At 41.9% G+C, this 18,258-nt stretch overlaps 2 protein-coding genes across 2 annotated transcripts; both read left to right on the top strand.

Moving 5' to 3' along the window:
• Window positions 1-8,159: 8,159 nt before the first annotated feature.
• On the top strand, window positions 8,160-9,107 carry LOC130840596 (putative olfactory receptor 3A4). The gene has a single exon (XM_057716264.1). It carries the CDS (start codon window positions 8,160-8,162, stop codon window positions 9,105-9,107), a length of 948 nt encoding a protein of 315 aa, XP_057572247.1.
• A 7,511-nt stretch (window positions 9,108-16,618) lies between these two features.
• LOC130839545 (olfactory receptor 139) lies at window positions 16,619-17,602 on the top strand. The gene has a single exon (XM_057713804.1). The coding sequence runs from the start codon at window positions 16,619-16,621 to the stop codon at window positions 17,600-17,602; it is 984 nt and encodes a 327-aa protein (XP_057569787.1).
• Window positions 17,603-18,258: the final 656 nt, after the last annotated feature.

The raw sequence follows: 18,258 nt of genomic DNA, 5'->3' as shown, positions 1-18,258 counted from the left end.
TGTTGGAGACCTTGCATTTCCTTAGCTGTAGAACCCCAGCTCCTCATTTTGCCAGGGCAGCCTGATGTGGTATGAAAAGCATGGTTGTGGTCTACAGACTCACTTCTCCAGTTATTAATGGTGTGACTTAGGACCAGCTGCTGAACAACTCTGAAGTTTCCTCATCTGTGAAATGAGAACAATATATTGACCACACTGGGTTGGTCTGAGAATTAAATGAAATAACGTGCTTAAATACCTTGGCAAGGGATCAGCAATGACTGCTACTACTAAAATAGCAATCACTAATATTTTCTGCATTTTAGTGAATTTTCTTTCTTAATCCTCCCAATAACTCTTTTTTTTTTCACGGAGTTAAAAAACATTAAAAAAATTTTTTATTATGAAAAATTTAAAACATACAGGAAACTAGGGGAAAGGGTATAATAAACATTCCTATTCTCAAAACTTAGGTTGTAGCCTTTTGCCATATTTACTTCATTAATTTTTTTAAGAACTTTTATTGACATATAATTGACATACAGTAAACTGCACATATTTAAAGTGTACAATCTGATTTTTTTTTCTTATTAGTCTCCAATAACTCTTCGACGTAACTTTGTTATTTGCCCCACTTTGCAGAGGAGGAAACCGAGGCTCAGAGAGGTTTAGTAACCTGCTCGATGTTGTACATCTAGGATGTAACAGAGCTGGAACTCAAACCCCATAATGTGGTGTTAACACCTTTCAGTGACACTTTCCATTTTCTTTTCTTCCAGCTGTTTAAAGTAGCAGCTGCCACATCTTGCACTCCTGTGACTCTGTCTCTGCCATCGAGATAGACTCTGATGTTGATGCCAACTTTATCAGCTCCTTCATGGTCAGAGGTAGATGTCTTCACCTACCAGATGTTAGCCAATTGGGAAAGAGTTAGTGGATGTATTTTCACCTTCAGATGCTTGCCATCCATCTTACAATATGCCTGATGTCTGTCATACAGTGGCTGAGCCTGGGGCTCCACGTCCAAGCTGTGCTCATTCTGTCCAAGCCCAGTCCTCAGCTCTGGACTCTAATTCCAGCTAAAAGCTGCTACTGCCCACAGTATGATTCTCTTCCCGTCTCACAAAACTTGCTCCTACCTCCCCTACAAGGCATCATAACATGTTGTAAAGCTACAGTAATTGACTGTGTCATATTTGAGCAAAATTAGAGAAAGGAACCAAAAGAACAAATTAGAGCCTGGAAACAATATGTGGAGATTTGGTATATGACATGGGCAGCCAATAGAGCAGTAGGAAAAGGACAAGCCTTCCCATAAACAATGCTGGGGCAATCGGATATCCATAGGGAAAATGACATTAGCCGTCTCTCTCACTTCGTGCACAAAAATCAATTTCAGGAGGTTGAGATACTTATATTGAAGATTAAAAATGTCGAACCTTAAAAATAGTCTGTGGAATATCTTCATGATCTTCTCAATCATTCTTACAGAAGTCCAAAAAGCATTAATCATTTAAAAAAGACTGAAGGACTTCCCTGGTGGCACAGCAGTTAAGAATCCTCCTGCCAATGCAGGGGATGTGGGTTCGATCCCTGGTCCGGGAAGATCCCACATGCCTCGAAGCAGCTAAGCCCATGTGCCACAACTACTGAGCCTACATGCTGCAACTATTGAAGCCCATGTGCCTAGAGCCCAAGCTCCGCAAGAAGAGAAGCCACCAAAATGAGAAGCCTTCGCACCACAACAAAGAGTAGCCCCTGCTTGCTGCAGCTAGAGAAAGCCCGCATGTAGCAATGAAGCCCAAACGCAGCCAATAAAATTAATTAATTAATTAATTAAAAACATTTTAAAAAGACAGAAATTTGCCTGCATTAAAATTTAAAATCTCTACTCATCATAGGATAACTTTTTTAAAGTGAAAAGATAGTTACAATTTAAAAGAGACTTGTAACACATAGCTATCCTGGAATATCCAAAATATATCCAACACTTCTACAATCAATAAAAAAAAAATACAAGGGATCCAATAGAAAATAGGCAAAAGATCTGAACCAGGATTTCACAGAAGAGGAAACACAAATGGCCAGTGAATTTGGGAAAGGAAGTTCAGCCCTGGTTTGTGATCTAGCAAATGCACATTTAAATCACACTGGAGACATCATTTCACACTTACTATATCAGTCTAAATGAAGAAATGAGATAATAACAAACTTCAATGAGAATATAGAGTTTAAAAAAATCTTATACACAACTGGTAAGACTTAAAGTGGTACAAGTCCTTGGGAAACAGTTAGAACATATCCTTTAAATCTGAAGATGCACAAACTCTCTTTTTTTTTTGGTATGAGTTCTTCATATATTTTGAATATTAGCCCCTTATCAGATATATGGCTTACAAATATTTTCTCCCACTCAGTAGGTTGCCTTTTCATTTTGTTTCCTTTGCTACGCAGTAGCTTTTTTTAAAAAATTTAATCTTTATTGGAGTATAATTGCTTTACACTATTGTGTCAGTCTCCGCCATACAACAAAGCGAAAGAGCCACATATATACATATATCCCCATATCCCCTCCCTCCCGAGCCCCTCTTATTTTTTATTATTTATTTATTTATTTATTATTTTTTTCACATTTTAAAGCTCTGTATTGAAATATAATTGCTTTACACTGTTGTGCCAGTTTTTGCTGTACAACAAAATGAATCAGCTGTATTTATACATATATCCCCATATCCCCGCCCTCCCGCAATTCCCTCCCACCCTCCCTATCCCATCCCTCCAAGTCATGGCCCATCATCAAGTTGATATCCCCGTTTTATGCAGCAGTTTCCCACTAGCTATCTGTTTTACATTTGGTAGTGTATATATGGCAATACTACTCTATCACTTCGTCCCAGCTTCCCCTTCACCCCCCGACCCCGTGTTCTCAAGTCCATTCTCTACAACTGCATCTCTGTTCTTGCCCTGTCACTGGGTTCATCAGTGCCATTACAAACTCTATTTCTAATTAGGGACCACAGAGAAGTTCTTGCATATGCGCACCAAGAAATATGTACAAGAGTGTTCACAGAAGCAAAATATCTTCAAACAGAAAAGAAATGATAAATTGTGGTGTATTCGTACTGCACTGCTATACAACCTTAAAAAAACAAGCAATGGTTGTAGACACTAATATGAGAATCACACAAACATAATAGTAAGTGAAATAAACAAGCCAAAGAAGAATAACTATTGAAGGATCTCATTTATATAAAGACCAAATATGATGGTAAAATCTAGATGATAGGCACATGGGGGTTCACTGTATAATTTTTGAACTTTATGATGTGCTCAAAAAGTTTTACAATAAAATATTAGGGGAAAACAGTTTGTCCTGGCTAGATATCTTGCTATCAGTTTTTGTAACCTTTGAAACCACTTCTAGGAATCTGTTCTAAATGTAGAAGAGCCATAATAAGGGAAATTTTAAGTATCGTACACACCTACCAATAAGGGAATAATTAAGAAAACTTTATGTTCATCATTCCTTTACTGAAACTCTCTCTCTTCCTTGATCCAGTGTAAGTCTGGAGGTGAGGCTAGGGAGGGAATGGCACCAGAAGATGAGGTTCCCCCTGATATTCTACCCATTGTCCTTGGACTTGGGCATATCGATGCCCTGCACCCTCTTCTGAGAGGGTCTTCCATCCCTCATGCAAATCGACCTCAGTGGGACCCTCCCATCACTGCCATATTTGTCTAAATTCTAAGGTGAAGTAACTTTCATTCTCAAGCTGAGAATACCACTGCATATGCAACATTGTTATACAAGTGGTTTATTTAGGAAATGTATTAAAAATAAAAATAAATGCACAAAGTATTATTAATGAGATAAAAAATAATCAGAAAGAGAGACATTATAGCCTTTTTCATCTCTGCTGGGAGCTGAAGTCTGCTTGTTGTAGCAAGGTCATCCTGTTGAGTAACATCTGTGTCACTGTCACCTTAAGTAAACATGATGCAGCCATCATCATCCATCATCATCCATCTAAATATAAATTAAATGGTCTAAAAACTCAAGCAAATTTGCTTTTTTTCTCATTAGCTGATCTTTATTACATAAGGGCTTTGAATTTTCACGTTTATGCAATGAATCTTTTTTCTTTTCCTTCATAGTTAACTGAGTTAAAATAACTTCTGTTAACAAACAAGCCAACAGGCTTTGGAGCCAGTTAAAACTCTCCTCAAAACAAGGATATAGGCAAGGAATATAAAGACTATAGGTGAGGGATATGAAGAATACCCTTGTCTCCTGCCCCTTCTATAAAACATAAGTAATCTGCACTTTTGTCATGAGATAACAAGGAATCTCATCTTGAGAAGGTAATAGAACATCAATGGATGAGACAAGATCGTTGCACAAATTGGGGCCAGAAACTACTCAGGACATAAGACAAAAATCAGAGATGGAGAGACTTGGTTGCATTATTATTCATGGTGATATAATGGTGATAAATTGGAAATGAAATACCCCGTGGTTAAGTGAATGTTGGCAAATGCAAATGATAGAATGTTAGAAAGTTATTATAAAATTTTGAAGAATAATACATTACATGAAGCTCAAAAAATAAAAGAGAAAAAGAGGAAAATAAAATTTCAATTTAATATCATGCCTTTTTGTAAACAAACAAGAAAATACTGTGTGTGTGTGTGTGTGTGTGTGTGTGTGTGTGTATCTTGTACAATAGGGGGAAATGATGTATTTGGTTTTGTATGTGTTGAGCTTGAGGTTCCTTTGGGATGTTAATGTAGAAATATTCAACACACAGGTATTAGGATCAACAGGTTAGCACCTGGGATGGAAATAAAAATTGAGGGTCATTAGCATGCATTGCCTGTAGGTTGCTATGGGAGTGTAGAGGAACGGCACCTAACCCAGCACAGGAGCGCATGGATGATTTCCTGGAAGAGAGAAGACCTGGGATGGGTCTTCAAGGGTGGAGTTTCCTGGGTTAACAGGGTGGGAGAAAAGGAGACTGTCCAGGGAGAGAACACAGCCTTTGTTATGTCAGGTGGCAAATGTGCAGTAATGGGTTCCATGTGGGCTCTGTAACCTAGAGGTTCCCGTCCATGGACAGCTGTCAATAGAGATCTCAGCTCATCCTAATTTCCTGCCAGCGCCTCCTTGGTGTCAGTCTAGAGTCACTGTGAGGCTCTTCCGTTGATCCTGCGAAGAACTTCTCTCAAACTTGCTAACGAGAGCCACTGTTGAAAGCTTTCTTAATTAACAAGGAACCCTTAATGGGTTTTTTGATGCCTCAAGCCACTTTCAGGAATTGGCAAAAGTAGAGTGGTCCTGGTCTAGAAGATACTCCAAACCTTTATCTTCCCTTATGGTGTTGAGGGCATGAGGCTAGAAAATATTTAGGGTCAGGATACTAGATTAAACTATGAGAGCAAAGAAAGGGCAAGATATTTGTTTGAAACTAGAAAAGAAGCCGGGTTTGAGGATGGTGATGGTGCGCTGTGACGGGAGGTGTGAGATGATGGAGGGGATGAGATAGGAGCAAATCCTGCCCCCGGCTCTACCCTCCTCTCAGCCTCATGCGGCAGGCAAGGCTAGGATGTCACAAGTCACTGCTCCTTTCCTCCCAAGATGGTAGGCTGGACTAAACCAGAAATCCAAAGTCCCAACTCCATCTCCAACACATTGTAACCTTTACTGCCTTTTAAGACTCTGTGAGATTCATTTTAACTCTCTAAAGTGCTGATAAGAATGCCAGTTTACAGGAATTGCTCAGAACATTTTTGTTAAATAAATGAATGAATTTTGCCATGTCCATGAAGGTCATACTTGGAAGCATTTTCAGAAAGTCCAAACATTTTCAAGATACTAGAGATCATTATGCCTGTGGCAAAGCCAAGTGTTTATCCAGCTCTGGCTCCCCCTGGATTGTGCTAATTTCCGAGGCCTCCAGAGTAACAGCTGGGCGGAGAAAAATCCCAGGGTGAGGGTGATGTCAGCTGAGTTGTTTGTCTCCTTGTCTCTCTGTCCCTTTATAAGCTATCTCCACATGGAGGTCTATGGGCCGGCATGACTGTCCCTGCCCTGTGCCCAAGACATGTCCATCCCCTTGGCTGGGTGAGTGCCCCATGACCCCTCACTGTGTGCTCCCAGCTTGGTTTCCATACAAGTCATGTTCATCCTCTGGGCTCTGGAATGGCTCCTCCCTTCTCCTGGAAAGATCCAGTGGGACTTGGCTGCTTGAATGTGAGGGTTAGAGACAGGAAGGGGTCAGTGATAACCAAGGTTTAAAGACTCACTCACTGGGAGGAGGGCAGGGTTGTCACCAAAATAGTTAAGTCAAGAACAGATTGAGAGTGAAGACCAGTTTATATCTGGAGAGACTGACGTGATGGTCAGAACATGTCCATGCAGAAAAGTCCAGACCATTAGATGGTGGTTGACCCTTTGTGAACTTGAGAGCATTATTCTTGATGAACCATCAGAAAACATTTTCCTCTACTCATGCCTTTTGCTTTCCGGGGAGCTACAACTCCAGCCTCTTCCTATTCAGAGTAGACACCATGTGAGTGACTTAAGTATTCATCCTTCAGCCAGAGGTTGAGGGGGACCACTGTGTGTTTTATTAGTGAGACCACCTGGGGTTGGGGAAGGGAAAGCATTATCTAAGGGCTCATGTATGTGGGCAGGTCACAGCACCGCTAAAGACTTCAGCCTTATCTGATAGTATGTGTGTTGGATGATGCCAGATGATGGTGGAGGTGGAAGCAGAAGGGAACTCGGGGTCTGGGTATCTGCTTGTCTGGCATGTGAGAGACCTCCACTGGGCATCCAGGGAGGCAGCTCAGTCGGGTATCCACTAACCCCACTTGGAGCTTAAGCCTGGAAACTCACGCTGCTCAAAAGCTTTACATTTTTCTTAGTCAGTAGTTTGGAGCCTAAATTTCCCAGACTCTACATGGAGAAATGCAGTAAAATCTTACTATTTAGAATATCTAAAAGGCTGGTAGTTACCATCGGTGGAGCTGGAGATGTCCTCAATGGTATCTCCTCATTTAGTTTCACAGTTTTCACTTCATTTCACTGTTTTTCCAGAAAGTCCAGACCAAGTCTCATGGCTTCAAAAGTTAATCTCCTTGGTGATGACCTAGAGGGGTGGGATAGGGAGGGTGGGAGGGAGGCTCAAGAAGGAGGCGATATGGGGATATATGTATACATACAGCTGATTCACTTTGTTGTACAGTGGAAACTGGCACAACATCGTAAAGCAATTATACTCCAATAAAGATCTGAAGGAAAAAAAAGTTAACCTCTTAATAGTCTGGGTGACAGTAGTCATCTCACTACTGCCATCATATATGTCAACATGTGTATGTGGAGACTGCAAGGATACAGGTTTGGAGGGAGCATGCCTTCCTCTACCCTTCCTCTGAAGCCTCCCTTTTATCCTCTTGAATCTTGTGCACCAAAATTATGGCCATGCCACCATGGCTTGTAGTTTTCTTCCTGGCACTTTGGCTTCAAGAAAGTAATCGTCCCCTTTAACTTTCAAATTTACATTTGTTTCCCCTTTTATGTCAATTCATCAATCTCTGTTTGAGTCTGTCCAAAGCCCTGTTCTTACCCATTAAGAGTTAGATGTAGTTAAGTCTTTTGCTATTATGTCTCAATCTTTAACTTTCTGTTAAATTTACATGTCCTTACCTCCCCGCCCTCTCCTGGACATTGTTACACTTGGTGGTTGCTATCAAGATCTCATTCTCAGGACTTCCCTTGTGGTGCAGTGGTTAAGAATCTGCCTGCCAATGCAAGGGACACGGGTTCCATCTCTGGTCCAGGAGGATCCCGCATGGCACGGAGCAACCAAGCAGGGTGCCACAACTACTGAGGCTGCAGTCTAGAGCCCACGAGCCACAACTACTGAGCCTGTGAAGCCCATGAGTGCCTAGAGCCCATGCTCCGCAATAAGAGAAGCCGCTGCACTAAGCCCATGCACCACAACAAAGAGTATTCCCCACTCTCAGCGACTAGAGAAAGCCCACGTGCAGCAACGAAGACCCAACACAGTCAATAAAAATAAATAAATTTATAAAAAAAGAAAAAAGATCTCATTCTCCTTTTGCCACCATTGGCACCTTCTAGCTTTGCTCAGTTCCACTGCTGGTGGGAGAGAGCCATGGATCTGGGAGCCTCACGAAATGATTCAGTTGTCACTGAGTTTGTCCTGCTGGGCCTCACAGAGACTCCGGCTCTACAGCCTGTCCTCTTCATCATCTTCCTTCTCACTTATGTAGCTACTGTGGGTGGCAATTTCAGCATCCTGGCTGCCATCTTCGCTGAACCCAGACTCCACACCCCCATGTACTTCTTCCTGGGGAACTTGTCCCTACTGGATGTCGGGTGCATCAGTGTCACTGTCCCTGCCATGCTGAGGCATTTCATGTCCAATAACAGAAGCATTCCCTATAGATCCTGCCTCTCCCAGCTCTTCTTCTTCCACCTCCTGGCCGGAGTGGACTGCTTCCTGCTGACCGTCATGGCCTATGACCGCTATCTGGCCATCTGCCAGCCCCTCACCTACAGCACCCGCATGAGCTGGGGAATCCAGCAAGCCCTGGCGGGCATGTCCTGTGTCTTTTCCTTCACCAATGCACTGACCCAAACTGTCGCCTTATCTACTGTTAACTTCTGTGGTCCCAATGTGATCAATCACTTCTACTGTGACCTCCCACAGCTCTTCCAGCTCTCCTGCTCCAGCACCCAACTCAATGAGCAATTACTCTTTGTAGCAGCAGCCTTCATGGGTGTGGCCCCCTTGGCCCTCATCACTGTGTCCTACGGACATGTGGCAGCTGCAGTCCTGCGGATCCGCTCTGCAGAGGGCAGGAAGAAAGCCTTCTCCACATGTGGCTCCCACCTCACCGTGGTGGGCATCTTCTATGGTACAGGCGTCTTCAGCTACATGAGGCTGGGCTCACTGGAGGCTTCGGACAAGGACAAGGGGATTTGCATCCTCAACACTGTCATCAGCCCCATGCTGAACCCACTCATCTACAGCCTCCGGAACCCTGATGTGCAGGGTGCCCTGCGGCGGGTGCTCACAGAGAGACGGCCCCCTACATGAAATCCCTTCCTCTGGCCTTAAAGAATGTCATGGCTCCGCTTACCTCTTCCGAGAGGTATTGTGATTAGAGCAAGTGGAATGTGACTGTGATGAAATCGAATCAGAGACTAGCTTAGGAAGGAAAGTACCATAAAAACAGTAATAGCTGTTACTTATATCATGATTACCATGTGTCAGGCCACTCCTCTAAGTGACTGACATCTAGTAACTCATTTAGCCCTCAGAACAACCTTATGAGGTAGATACAGACTTACAAATTACAGATTAGGAAACCGAACCTCAGAGAGGTTAAGTAACTTGCCCACAGTCACACAGCTAAGGAATATCAGAGCTGGGATTTAAACCTAGGCAGGCTATGTCTTTACTGCCTCTCAAGAGTAATAAATCATTTCAAAGAGGGAGGGTATCTGTAAGGTAGGATGGATGGATGGGTGAGAAAGAGGGAAGAAAAGAAAAGGAAGATCAGTGTTATAGGAAAAATATTTAAATAAAATAAAAACATGAATTAAGAAGTTTTGTTTCCTTAACAATTTTATAATTTGTTCCAGAGCAGCTGGTAGCGGTTGAGGGAATTGCTGAAGGCCGACTTCAGCAAATAAACCAACAAAAAGAGAATAAATTTTAAAACCCAAATCTGAGGGGAGAGGCATTGTTCAGAAAATTCATAGAGATGAGGTAGAATATTGGACCAACAATAACAAAAAATACATGTAATAAAATTAGTTAGAGAAAGAGTTTCAGCTCACCTGGAAAAGTCTCCCTGACTGACTGACTGGAGATCTTTGCCCTCTCTGATGTAAACTTGAACCAGACTCTCCCTCTGCATTGCTGTAAGGAAGAAAACACTTCATTTATTCCATTTATAGCTTTAAACAGCTTTTTACATAATGCAATAAAATGCACACATTAAAAATTAGAAAGTATGAAAAGAATAAAATTACTCAAAAGTTCATTCAGAGATAATAATTATTGATACTTAGTCTACAGTTGTTAAAATAACTTTTTGCACCTCATACATATTTGTAAAAATAGAATTATTCTGTACCTAAAACTCTATAACCTTTTTTTTGCTTAATAATGTAGATGGACATCTTTCTGTGACTCTCAATAATAGATCTTGCTCACCTTTTCCTATATTGCATAGTGTTCCTTTGAATGGATAAAATAAAATGGATTTAACAAACTTCTGTTAGTGAATCTGCTTTGGTTCAAATAATCTTGTCGTATGGAGTGTTGCAATGACCCTAGAAAGAACCTTTTTTATTTTTGAAGGGATAGATTCATTGGTTCTTTCCCCAGTGATATGAAATGACACCTTCACTATCTACTAAACATCCTTATAGTTTGGGGTCTGTTGTTGGACTCTCTCTTGCGCTTTTTAATCACTGTGGTGTTACAATACAAGGTAGTACGTAGTTGTTAAGGCCTTTCTTGTTGCTTTCATTTCCCTAGGATTGGCCTGTCCCAGCCTTACTCATTCCTCCAGTTGCTTACTCTCATACAATCATCCTTCCAGATTAATTTAAAAAATCTGTTTGTAAAATTCTACTAATAGAGCATCAATGTGTAAATTTAGGAAGAATTGACACCTTTGAATTATTGATTTTTCCAATCTGAAACAAGATATATCTCTTTAACAGTATGCTTAGTGAAATTAACCAGTCACAAGAAGGACCAATACTATGTGATTCAACTTACATGAGCTACCTGGAATAGTTAACTTTGTAGAAAGAAGAATGATGGGTGCTGGGGGCTGGGAGGAGGGAGAGGGGGAGTTGGACAGAGTTTCAGTTTGGGGTGATGAAAAACTTCTGGAGAAGGATGGCGGTGATTGTCATACAACATTGTGAATGTTAATGCTCCTTAACTATGCATTTATGAATGGTTAAAATGGTAAATTTTATGTTATGTATATTTTACCAGCATTTAAAAAAAAAAGTATCTTCAATTATTCAAGTCTTCTTTTATAGCATAAGAGTTTTAAAAAACAACAAAAACAAACAAACAAACAAAAACCCTAAGATCATATGAAACAGAAAGTTGAATTTCCCTTGCCAGGAGGCAGATTTATCCAGGGTGGTTCAGGAGGCCAAGAAGGCACGTCCCAAAGATAAGAGTTAGTGGATACTTGCTCATTCTGCAGCAGCTGGATGTAGAGAATCTCTGAAACTCCCACACACCATTTGGAACCCTGGGAAAAGGTTCTATGTGAATTTATTATTCTGATAATCAGGAACATTTGCACTTAGAAAAGCAATGGAAAGGGATCATTTTTGTGTGTTTTACAGAGTTCACCAGCTTTTAGACCCCCTAGCTGTACCTGGAGCACAGGCATGTAGTTTACAAGATTTAAAAATAAAAGTAATCAGACTTCCCATGGTTTTCAGCTTTTGTAAAATGAAATCTGTCAACAGTGGACCTACCTTCTCATTTGTCAGCAGTCACCTGGGGCTCAGCTTCCATGGCCCTCACTGAAGAGGGCCAGAACCCTCCAGTTTGTCAGGCTTCCAACGGACCACACCATTTGCGTTGCCCTTGTAGGCATTTGCATGTCATCCCTGATCTAGACATGATGGTCTAGTCTTTGTCACTATTGAACAAAGTCTTGATCTGTAATGGATGTTTGTTTCCTAGAATTTTCTGGCTCTTTCTGAATCCTAAACTTACAATACAGGAAATTGTACTAGCACATAAGGCACTCAAGTAATACTAATAGGATGAATTATTTTGTTTTAAGGAAGGTGTCTTATTTTAAGGAAGATGGTCTCAACAGTTGGGCATTATCTAGGGAGGAGAAAAGAGGTACAGACTTGTCGCTAAATTGGACCTGACACTAAGTGAAACCTGACCTGTGTCCATAAAATATAATTTTAATAAGTTATTAATTGAGTCCAGAAACTTTCACTGAGCACCTAGAATGTAGCAGGAAAAATACTACCTACTAATCTGGAGTGGTCTGCCTCTTTCTTTGGTCTCTCCTTGCCTTCTCTGTGTGGGGCCAGTTTGCAAACCAACACAAAATATCCTTAGATAAGGCACAAAAAGCATGAATCATAAAAGGAAAAAACGGATGAATTGGATATCATCAAAAATTTAAATGTCGATTATTCAAAGGACACTGTTAATAAATTGAAAATACAAGTCACAGACTGGGAAACTATCTGCAAAACGCTGATTAAAGGCTAGTATCCAGAATATATTTTTTAAAATAACTCAATAAGAAGTAGAAAAACAGCCCATTTTTTATTGGGGGGAAACAAATTATTTAAATAAATACTTTATCAATGACGTACAGATGGTAAATAACCACATGAAAAGAAGCTCCGTATCATTAAGGAAAGACAGAGTTAACCACAATGAGATACTACTGCAAACCTAGTAGAATGATTAATATTAAAAAGACTGATGATATCAAGTGTTGATGAGCAACTGGCAACCTCATACATTGCTGGGAGGAATGCAAAATGGTACAGGCATTTTGGAAAGCAGTTTGACAATTTTTTTTTAAATTAAACATCCACTTACATAGGGTCCAGCAATTACACTCCTAGGTATTTTCCAAGGAGAAATGAAGACATATATACACACAAAGAACTGTCTGCACATATTTATTGTATCTTTATTTGTAATGGCTAAAATCTGGAAATAACCCAAATGCTCATTAACTGATAAATAGCTAAACAAATTGCAAAACATGGAATATGACTCAGTGAAAAAAGGACTTTACTACTAGTACAGCCAACATGCATGAAGCTCAAAAGGATTATGCAAATAGAATGAGTCCAATTTTTTAAAAGTCTATGTAGTGTGTGATTCCATTTATACGATACAATGAAAAAGGCAAAATCATAGGGACAGAAATCAGATCCGAGGTTGCCATAGCTGTGGTGTGGGAGGGAGTTGCCTGCAAAGGGGCAGAAGGGAACTTTCTGGAGCTGTTGAAGTGTTCCATATATTGATGGAGATGGTAGATACATGACTATATACTTTTATCAAAACTCATCAAACCTCACAATTAAAATCATACTTTAGTTAACCCAACTTTTAAAAGTGATATGATTCACTTTGTTGTACAGCAAAAAACTGGCACAGCAATGTGGGGCAATTATATTCCAATAAAGAGCTTTAAAAAAATAAAAGTTATACCTTAAAAAACCCAATGTGAGACCTCATGAAACTCAAAAGCTTTTGCACAGCAAAAGAAACCATAAACAAGACTAAAAGGCAACCCTCAGAGTGGGAAAAAATAATTGCCTATGAAACAACGGACAAAGGATTAACCTCCAAAATATACAAGCAGCTCATGAAGCTTAACACCAAAAAAGCAAATAACCCAATCCACAAATGGGCAGAAGACCTAAATAGACATTCCTCCAAAGAGGACATACAGATGGCCAACAAACACATGAAAAGATGCTCAACATCACTCATCATCAGAGAAATGCAAGTCAAAGCCACAATGAGGTATCACCTCACACCAATCAGAATGGCCATCATCACAAAGTCTGGAAACCACAAATGTTGGAGAGGGTGTGGAGAAAAGGGAACTCTCCTGCACTGTTGGTGGGAATGTAAGTTGGTACAGCCACTATGGAAAACTATTTGGAGGTTCCTTAAAAAACTACAAATAGAACTACCATATGATCCAGTAATCCCACTCCTGGGCATATACCCAAAGAAAACCAGAATCCCAAAAGAAACTTGTACCATAATGTTTATTGCAGCACTCTTTACAATAGCCAGGACATGGAAGCAACCTAAATGCCCATCAACAAATGAATGGATACAGAAGATGTGGCATATATATACAATGGAATATTACTCAGCTATAAAAAGGGATGAGATGGAGCTATATGTAATGAGGGGGATAGAACTACAATCTGTCATACAGAGTGAAGTAAGTCAGAAAGAGAAGGACAAATATTGTATGCTAACTCACATATACGGAATCTAAAAATGGTACTGATGAACTCAGTGACAAGAATAAGGATGCAGATACAGAGAATGGACTGGAGAACTCGAGGTATGGGAGGGGGCGGGGGGTGAAGGGGAAGCTGAGACGAAGCGAGAGAGTAGCACAGACATATATATACTACCAACTGTAAAACAGTCAGTGGGAAGTTGTTGTATAACAAAGGGAGTCCAACTCGAGGATGGAAGATGCCTTAGAGGACTGGGGCAGGGAGGGTGGGGCAGACTCGAAGGGGGGGAGTCAAGGAAGGGAGGGAATACGGGGATATGTGTATAAAAACAGATGATTGAACCTGATGTACCCCCCAAAAAAAAAATAAAATAAAATAAAATAAAATAAAAAACCCAATGTGAAAACTAAATAAGAGAAGCAGTACCAGAATCAACTTATCTGGGACCCAGCCTGAGCTCCACCAGAGACACACTCTCTGGCTTTGCCAAGTCAGCTAAACCTGCTGGATCTTATTTTTTCCAACAATAATACGGTGACTGTATCTTTGCTCCTTTCTCAGGGACATTAGGAACCCGGAATGATGTTATGAATCTAATGTTTCATTAATAGAGTCCAAAATATTAGGCAGATGGGAGAAGCCCTTGAGGACTGAAGGACTGAGGTTGTTTGTCTGCCTCTGGCTTCTTGTGCAATCCCTGGGGAGGGGAGTGTAATTTTTAGGGCCCCTAGGTGCTTGTTAGCTCCCAAATACAGAGAGAGCACCCAAACAGACTCTCGCAGCCCCTGCCTCACTCCAATTATAAGGCTTCTGGAAACAGGCCACCTTGGGTCAGCTTAGCACTCACCCCCATCTCTACAAGAACCCCCACCCAGGAACTCAGAGTAGACAGGTCAGTGCCTCTGCTCCAGGACTCCTAATCTCCTTCCTTCATGAGTAAGGGTGGATGACGATCCCTCATGATCTTCATGTGGCTTTTTCCTTGGTTCTAGGAGAATAAAGGACTGAGTGATCATTGGATTCAGGGAGTGGTAGTGAAACACAATGGTGATGTCTCTGCACTTAGTGACTGGAAGAATGAAGGGCAGAGCTGGCAAGTAGAGGAAGTCAGAAGGGAACAGATTGGGGGCAAGAGTGGGGAAATGAAGAGAGTCTGGGGAGAGTCAAGTGTGGGTTTTTAAGTTGATCTGGGGAAAGCAATCAATATCTGTAAAATCTTATACCTCTAAGTAAACCTAGAGATAATGCAATACAGCCTTTCATATTACAGAAGGGAAAATAGATAGACAGATGATTGATAGATGGATAGACAGATGTTTGATAGACATTTGATAGATAGATAGATAGATAGATAGATAGATAGATAGATAGATAGATATAGATAGATAGATAGATAGATACTAAGATACTGGCAAAGGGACTTGGAAGGCAGCAGGGGTTGACAAAACAAAAAACAAAGAAACAAACAAAAACAAAAACAAAAACCCAAAACCCTCCAGAACCCCCAAGTTCTCCAAAACAAACTTTTGCATATGTGAACTTAAACGGGTTACCTTTTTTGAGCCTCACTTTTCTCATTTTAAAATGATCACCTATCATCAAGAATTTTTGTAAAGTTTAAATGGAGTAACATACCTGACAAAAAGTTTATATTCAAGTAAATGTTTAGCTTCCAATTTTCTTTTTTCCTTCCTTCTTTCTCTCTTTCCTCTCTTCCTTCCTTCCTTTCATATTTTTCTCCTTTCTATTATCCTTTCTCCAAAGTCCCAGTGCTAGTTAGTAGTAGAAACTTGTTTATAACACAAGTAACACAAGCATGTGGAGTCCAACTCCACAGCTCTTTCCACTGTGCTGAGCTGTCCTTATAGACCAGGTGGAAGGAAGGAAGGAAGGAAGGAAGGAAGGAAGGAAAGAAGGAAGGGAGAGAGGTGGGGGGGGGAGGGAGGAAGAAAGAAACAAAGGTGAGGTGGAATGTGTATGGCTTGTGCAGAGAAAGAACTACTTACGGCAAGTTGGACCACAGGACCCGAGGTAAACTGAACCTTGTATGGACAGGCAGGGTGGGGATGATTGGAGTAGTGGGGGTGGAGGGTGGGGAACAAATGCATCCAGGAGAGAGATGCAACTGCTGCTCAGAGCAAGGCTGAACTCTGTACCATGTGACACTGTACTGTGTTACTCCTATGGTTTCAAACCCAGATTGGGCTTGCCTTGTTAAACTAGGAAAATCCACCTGTAATATTTCCTAAGGTCAGTCACTCTACACTGATACAGCCTTCGTAGTCATTAAAATAATGAAACGCTTCCATTCCATCTTGGTAAATAGCCACCATCCTGGGTCCGCAGAGCAGTTCCCTCTGGCCCAGCTCCTTCCCTGGGATCCCTGGATCTCAACCTGAATGAGCAATTCAAGGGTTAATATATGGCAAGGTAGGGGGCCTCCGGAATCCTGCTCAAACTCTAAGCCAGTATCCATTCCATGATGCTGTGTTACCCCAGCATCCAGCAGATACAGACAGTGTCTCTGTGTGTCTCTCCCCCTTTCAGCAGACCCAAGTCTTCTCCCTCTACAGCTCTCAGCAGTGGCCTATGGAGCCAGGGGCCTGGGGCAACAGGACGACTGTCACGGAGTTCATCCTCCTTGGCCTAACAGAGAACATAAGACTGCAACCCATCCTTTTTGCTGTCTTCCTCTTTGCCTATGTAATCACAGTCGGGGGCAACTTAAGCAACCTGGCCGCCATCTTTGTGGAGCCCAAGCTCCACACTCCTATGTACTACTTCCTGGGGACCCTGTCTCTGCTGGACATCGGATGCATCACTGTCACTGTTCCTCCGATGCTGGCGTGTCTCCTGACCCGCCAATGCCAAGTTCCCTATGCAGCCTGCATCTCCCAGCTCTTCTTCTTCCACCTCCTGGCTGGTGTGGACTGTCACCTCTTGACAGCCATGGCCTATGACCGCTACCTGGCCATCTGTCAGCCCCTCACCTACAGCACCCGCATGAGCCCTGAAGTCCAGGGAGCCCTGGTGGGCATCTGCTGCTCACTCTCCTTCATCAATGCTCTGACCCACACGGCAGCTGTGTCCACGCTGGACTTCTGCGGCCCCAACGTGGTCAACCACTTCTACTGCGACCTCCCGCCCCTCTTCCAGCTCTCCTGCTCCAGCACCCACCTCAACGGGCAGCTGCTTTTTGTGGGGGCCACTTTCATGGGGGTGGTCCCCATGATTCTCATCTCGGTGTCCTATGCCCACGTCGCAGCTGCCGTCCTGCGGATCCGCTCAGCGGAGGGCAGGAGGAAGGCCTTCTCCACGTGTGGCTCCCACCTCACCGTGGTCTGCATTTTTTATGGAACTGGCTTCTTCAGCTACATGCGTCTGGGCTCAGTGTCAGCCTCAGATAAGGACAAGGGCATTGGGATCCTTGATACTATCCTCAGCCCCATGCTGAACCCAGTCATCTATAGCCTTAGGAACCCTGATGTGCAGGGCGCCCTGAAGAGGGTGCTGGTGGGGAAGCAGCCCCCCGAGGGAGAAGGCAGGGCCGTCAAGACACCCTTCCCTCCTTGAGCACCTCCACTTTCTTATGCTGAAGGCTTGGATGTGGGCAGCAGAAGAGTCAAGGGTGGATTAAGAAGGAAGGAAAGTAGATAGATTGGGCCAGGGTAGAATATGGCTTGCCTTGAATTTGGGGAGTAAGGCTGAAGCTTAGAGAAAAGAGTATCCAAATAGCTGATAGAAGGTGGATTAGAGACAGATGGGAGAAAATTTTAATGTGGGTCAGGAAATGGGACAGACATCAACTGTGTTGTGTTTTTTAAATGTAATGACTGTTAGATTGAAATATATTTAAAATCTTAATTAAAATATTTGCCCCCCCCTTTTAAGATAAGATATATTCGTGGGGTTTTTTTGTTTTTTGGTTTTTGCAGTTACTCTCTGTGTTTATTTTCCTTTTTTTTTTTTAAGATAATATATTTGTACTAGAAAATGGGGTCTGGTTTTTAAAAGAGTCTTCTTCGGGAAATAAACCTAAGATTGTGAAATTAAATTGGGGTTTGGCATAGCCTAGGACCTGTCAGGACACCTGCCAGCATCTTCTTCAGAGCAATACGATACCTGTTCCTGAAACCAGAGTCCCCATCCTGACTAACCATGAGTGGAGACAACACATTTTCATGTCACTGCATGAGCTGACTCTACCAACCCCTCCACCAAAACCATGA

The sequence above is a fragment of the Hippopotamus amphibius genome, chromosome 17 (genome assembly GCF_030028045.1).
Source record: "Hippopotamus amphibius kiboko isolate mHipAmp2 chromosome 17, mHipAmp2.hap2, whole genome shotgun sequence".
In the NCBI taxonomy this organism is placed as follows: Eukaryota; Metazoa; Chordata; class Mammalia; order Artiodactyla; family Hippopotamidae; genus Hippopotamus; species Hippopotamus amphibius.
This window is presented reverse-complemented; position numbering and strand designations above follow the sequence as displayed.

Excerpts from the sequence above, each read along its gene's own strand:
- LOC130839545 (XM_057713804.1), top strand. The coding sequence starts at position 16,619 with ATGGAGCCAGGGGCCTGGGGCAACAGGACGACTGTCACGGAGTTCATC.
- LOC130840596 (XM_057716264.1), top strand. The coding sequence starts at position 8,160 with ATGGATCTGGGAGCCTCACGAAATGATTCAGTTGTCACTGAGTTTGTC.